Source organism: Sinohyriopsis cumingii, chromosome 1 (genome assembly GCF_028554795.1).
Source record: "Sinohyriopsis cumingii isolate HCF-2022 chromosome 1, ASM2855479v2, whole genome shotgun sequence".
Classification (NCBI taxonomy): domain Eukaryota; kingdom Metazoa; phylum Mollusca; class Bivalvia; order Unionida; family Unionidae; genus Sinohyriopsis; species Sinohyriopsis cumingii.
The window spans coordinates 164,333,164-164,339,163 of record NC_142961.1 but is presented as its reverse complement, the minus strand read 5'-3'; the positions used below and the strand labels follow the sequence as shown (position 1 = coordinate 164,339,163).

The 6,000-nt window shown below is 34.7% G+C and overlaps 1 protein-coding gene across 2 annotated transcripts in view; it reads right to left on the bottom strand.

Annotated features, from left to right (window-relative positions):
* Positions 1 to 1,000: 1,000 nt before the first annotated feature.
* LOC149808298 (syntaxin-5-like) overlaps positions 1,001 to 6,000 on the bottom strand; it is a 36,948-nt gene continuing 31,948 nt past the window's right edge. For both annotated transcript variants that reach the window (XM_089975746.1, XM_089975752.1), the window contains exon 10: positions 1,001 to 3,892. In XM_089975746.1, coding sequence (XP_089831872.1) covers positions 3,733 to 3,892 — 160 coding nt within the window. In that variant the 3' untranslated portion in view covers positions 1,001 to 3,732. The remainder of the gene's footprint in view (positions 3,893 to 6,000) is intronic.

Genomic DNA, 6,000 nt, shown 5'->3' with positions numbered 1-6,000 from the left:
CTGTGTGTAGAGATAGACCCCAATATCAATGTCAGTTGCATGCATAAATTTGCCTTTTCGTGCCCAGTAAGCATATCCATGGTTGTACTATGGGAATCTCGATAGCTTTCAAGTGATAACTCGGGGGGGCAGAGTTCCTTGGGGTATGGTCAATGTCAGTTGCACATATAAATTTTTTGCTTCATGCTGATTGTATATATGTTGGGGAAAGACCAATGACTCATAGTTTGACAAGTGTTAACTCTTGCTTATTTGATTACAATTATTCTCATACATGAAAACTTCTGGCTTGATTTATTATTTAACAAAATCGCCCATATTCCCCCACTCCCACCAGGGCTCTGATCAAAATTCGCCCATGATAGCACAATCTACACTTAGCTATCACTGATTCATTTCTTGTGTCTAGCAGGCCATCACTGACCCAAGTTTCATGTATCTAACTGGCTATCACTGACTATGTTTCATGTGTTAAGCAGGCTATCACTGACCAAAGGTTCATGTGTCTAGCAGGCTATCACTGACCAATGTTTCATGTGTCCAGCAGGCTATCACTGACCCAAGTTTCATGAGTCTAGCATTTACAGGGCAAGGGTTAAAGATCATTGCACATGTATATGTCTCTACATAGGTATGGACTGTTATCACAGTATTTCCATGCTTCTATAAAATGCAGGGATCGTAACCTTTCATCCTACAACTCTTTTAATGCAGTCAAATGCCTCATCTAATTAGTGATGCACGTGAATGGATTAATGAGATTCCCACCGTCCAATCTACTATCTAGCGAAATGACAGCCAAGGCAACAGGCTTGGCACAAATGGCAGGAAAAGAAGACCTGGTTGAGCTTGATGAATTCAACCAAACTTAGAATGTGGGTACAGGTTGATACTATCTGAGGTGTTAGTCAATATTTCTCACATAAATATTGCATGATTGCTATCATAAAAACCTACCACAGCAAAGTTTCATCTATTCAGGTAATAACAAACTCTTGCAAACAATATAGATGATTTAATAACTTGTGTACTGTATGGCATTTATTAAATGTTTCATTAGACAATGCAGATTCATTCAAACACAAATTCTCTCACTTTCTGTCTCTTGCACATAATCAGATTCACACTTTAAAACATATTTGTTCAAGCCTTCTCACAAAGTTTAGTCAGACATCAACAATGCAATTTCATGCCATAATCAAATTTACCCTAAAAATTAAATCTTAAATATGAAAATATTGTGAAAAGTCACAAAGACGTTTATCTGCTGTTTCATTTCAAGCAGAAAAGAAATCTTACAAAATCTGAAAAATGTCATGACCATAATCAGAATCTATTTCATTTTCTGCATTCATTTCAAGCATCAGGAACAAATCTTTGGATTAATTATAACATAATTCATATTGTTCTCTCCATGGAGAATATAAAGTTATGTATTTACCTAGTTATGGGCTATTCCACTTAGAGGATGTACTATGATTTTAATCCAAGGTAAAGTTGTCTTTGAATAATGTCTATATCCTGAGAGAATTTCTTTATATGATGATATTACTGGAAAATCATGCCCTTGGGTCTAAATGAAACTTGCTTTCCATTCCCTGGTATTTCCTTATTAATAGTACATCCCTATAATTTGATGCATATTGCTTTGTGGGAAAATACTTGGGCTTGATATGTTCGAGACGGTCAACAATGATTATGAAACTTTCATGTATATAAATAAATAATTAACTAGAGCAACTGCAGTGGCTCACCACATTAAATCCCAATGTTTTCTCCTACACACACCATCTCCCCTCCATAACTTCACCCAGTACACACTCATTTCATAACCAGTGACCCTGGGGTCATAATGCAAAAGCTATCACATATGATACATTTCCCGTCTGTAACAGCATGTATACTCTGAACCGGAAAATATTTGACAATGTCATCTGTTAAGTTGTTTTTATTGGATCTTTGACCTCCTCTTTGGAAACATAACGAAGTTTTGTGAGTTTCCACCCAGTGCTTTAGTAGATGTGGAAAAGGACAGGTAAATGGACAGAAAGATGGAGTATCATGATATTAAACAGCTAACCTTTGGAGATAATGATATTAACATTTTTTTTAGTACAACTGCACCACTCTTACATTAGGCAGTTTCAAAAACAAAATGATTGTTTATAGCCGTCTGCATTTCAGAAAAATTAAGATGTAGCAAACTTGCATATTAAATTTTCATAACTAGTACTTTGTCTATCAGATGAGGCAAACAAAAGACATGGACAAGAAAACTAGAGACAGAAACATGGATGAATAAAAAAATTATAAGTTCACATTTTGGTTCAAATGAAAAAAACTTTGCAAAAATGCTATGAATATTGTTACCTGCTACAGCCATTTGCAGTTTATGATTTTAAAAATAGATACCTTTCTGTAGCAAAGGATTTTGTCATGTGATTAACATTTCAATGATCATGTGAATCCAGTCCAGATGTCATTCAACTGATGAAGACTTTGTGAAAAGGTTGAAAGCTTAGGAGTCAAAAATCTTTTTTTGCTGTAGAAAGGTATCTGCTTTTAGTTTAATATTTTGCAAAAACGACCACATCACACTTTTGTAGTTTGATGGATGTACACCTAATTAATGCAAAGGACCACCGATATAATTATTTGGAATCAAAAGAAATTATACCTCCTCAAACAAAAGCTTATACCAAGTCCTTTTGTAATCTCAAGTGCCACAGTGATACTTAAAATCATACTGGTGTAGATTCCATGCTACTTTCTGTCTGGTAAGTGTCCTTGCACCACTTATATCCTCTATTTTGTCATTACTATCTTTAAGACATGTCAAGACTGTTGAAATATATTTTAAAAACAAATAAACATAATTTCCATATCTACAGCTGTTGAATTGTGTAAACTACTATGTTACTTAATGTCCTTCCATCTGGTTTTTAGGGTCATATATATATACACTAGCAAGCCACAAAAATCTTGAGAGACATTTAAATTCTTTAATCGAAGCACATCAAAATAAGCCCTTTTTTTAAACAGTTTTTTTTTTTTACTTTAAAAGACCCTGTGAAGCTTTCATTAGAACAGCTGCAATACATCTAAATAAAATACCCACTAATTATTTCTTTTTGTGGAGGAAAGGGGAACAAGTTTTGTGCATTGACTAGCTAACCAGTCAGATGTTATGAGACGTCTTTTAATCAAAGCTGGCCAAAATATGACTGAACAGAATGTGCCTATATCACATGGGAAAAATACCGTTTTTTTGCCATAAAAGTCTGTAATCCACAATACCTCTTAGATGGCATTCTCTGAAGTGAACTATGCAAGCCAATGCCTATGGTTTTGCACAAGTGAAAGTCTCTGATACATGAAGCATATGGATGTAATGTAGATATGAACTAAATTGGACCTTATCAATGCAACAATATGAGAACATTAGATAATGCATTGTGTTAGACAAATTTTCCCCATTACCTCTGAAAACATCACATTTTTCCAACCTGGATAAACAGAAAACTTAAATATTTCTGATTGTTTGGAATGGAAATTTACTGAAACATTTATTTTAAAACATTACAAATTTTACAAATGAAAAAAATCCCAATGAAATCAACACTACAATTGAGTTTTTAATTGAATTTTGTGCCCATCCCTGGAAATTACTTGAAGTCCTGCTTCAGGCTTGAAGTGTCGTATATTCAGATCAATAAATAAAGACTTGATTAGTTATGCCATGAACACTATGAATATGATAAAGAAAATTATAAGCACTGCAAAAATCTTTATCATTAACCATCTATTCGATGTCACTGATTGAAAGTATTTCAAAATTTCACTGTGTGCAGCTTCAACATTCATCTGAGCGTCTTCCACATTAGAATCAATCCTGAAAGAAAAAAATGAAAAAAAAAGATTACTTTGATGAACTGACATGATATATTGTTGTAACAACTCTAGGGTTTACTAAGTAACAGAAAAAGAGCAAAAACCAACAAAACTGAATAATTCAACAATTTATTCCCCTTGATTTCAAAGTGAAAATTTAAAAAGAAACTAAAGTAGTGTGAACTAAATTCCAAAATAGCTCTTAAAGTTCACAAATCGAAATGTACGAAGTTGCAACTTAATTCCAGTGGTATTCCAATTAAATTTCAATTTGAAATGTGTTAATATGCCTGTAGTTTCAAACATGCTAATGTGCCAATAGCCTGGAATGTGGCAATGTGCAAAGAGTCTTTTGATGTATCACAACAATATAATCCAAAATGTCCTTGTCTGAATTCACTACAATTCAAAATCAATGTTTTAATCCTAGAATAATATTAGGCATATTGTAATTCCAGTAAATAATAATTTGAATAAATAAATCTTCCCGAGTTAAATACAAAACACAACAATATGACTGATTCTGCATCAGATGTTAAGGCAAGAATAAGCAATTTTTCAAAGTAAACAACATTATATAAAAAGCTAAGACCACAATAATTAGGTCATGATGTAAGTCAGTCTCCTCTTTAAAAAATTCAAAGCTGCCAACAAGTTTAGGAATTTCCAGCTGAAAAATAATATCATATATTCAGATAAGAAGTAAACATGGTTACATCCATCAATAATTATCTGAATATTTAAACAATACTCACAGAGAAATTTTGGCTATGTTTAATGTTGCTTACAAAATAGCATATTTTTTCTAGCAAAATATTTCTTCAAGAATATTTACCCAACCCAATCATAATACATTAGAGAACTATTACTACCTCACAAATCCAACCCTCTGAATAAAAAGTTTTAGCTAAAAAGCTAGAAGTTATCTGCCACCTAGGTGGCAGTTGGGCAGAGTGATATCCCCTTGGTATAGGGACTGGCACCAAATCCCAAGAATATCGAGGTTACCACTGGAGTGGAAGGTACACTATAGATGTAGCCGCGGGAAGGGTGTATGTGTATTATGATTGGTTAAGAATTCATGAAGAAACGTTTTACTAGGAAAATTTGGTTTCTTCTTTAAATACATTCTCCAATCAAAATACCTTAGAAGAATAGGTTCGAAGTGGATGGAGATACATCACTTACCACAGAGATGCCATATCTGGTCTTCAAAGGTATGTCAGACAGCTTTTAGATAATCCAAATGGAGAAGACTCCATCTGCTGGGGACTAACTTCAAAAAAGGAAACCTTTCCCTCCCAAAATCCAACAGAAGTTATGAAACTGCATGTTATGAAGCTGATGAATGACCTGGAAAGGTGACCTGTTGCATCACTCCTATAGGTCCTACCGGTTTAGGTTGAGCATGTTGGGTTGCAAGATCTCTGATATAAAAACTGGAGAATGTCTGGCTCTGATCTCCATTCCATGGCCATTTTCATTACAAAATCTGGTTACCCATGGATGGAAGCCTGTTCTTGGCAAGGAAAGATGGTACGATTATGTGTGAAACTGACTCATTTTGTCAGAACTGAATGTAATTCGGGTCCTCTGATAAGGCATATAATCACTGCCTGCCATAGCTAATACAAAAGAGAAAGCAGGTCTTGTTACAAAGGGAACTCAATGATGCCTTTGCAAGTGATATTGATGTCTGAACTGTAATTAGATGGGTCCACCAAGAAATGTATTGCCAGTTTTTCCTGCCAATTGCCAATGTACTGAGGAGGCAGGACTTGTGTGATGAGTAAACTAAGCTCTTGAGAGTAGTTCAAATGATGTCTTGCTAAGCCAGGTTACTCCCCATGAAAAGTCCACTTTGGCAAGGGTCCCATGCCTTTAGCCAGGTGAAATCCAAACAAATTGAGGGACAGACTGGGGCTTTGGTTCATGTGATATCCTCTCTTCTCTGACAGTGCAATGTACTAGTGATTGTAGTAATGGTAAGTTTAATTGTGATGTGTGCTAACTGTTTCTCATCAAAGGGCCTGAAAAGTTACCTATTGTAGTATGGATGTCTCCATTGGAATAAAGTACTCTGGTGTGAACCACTTAGATTATATTCCA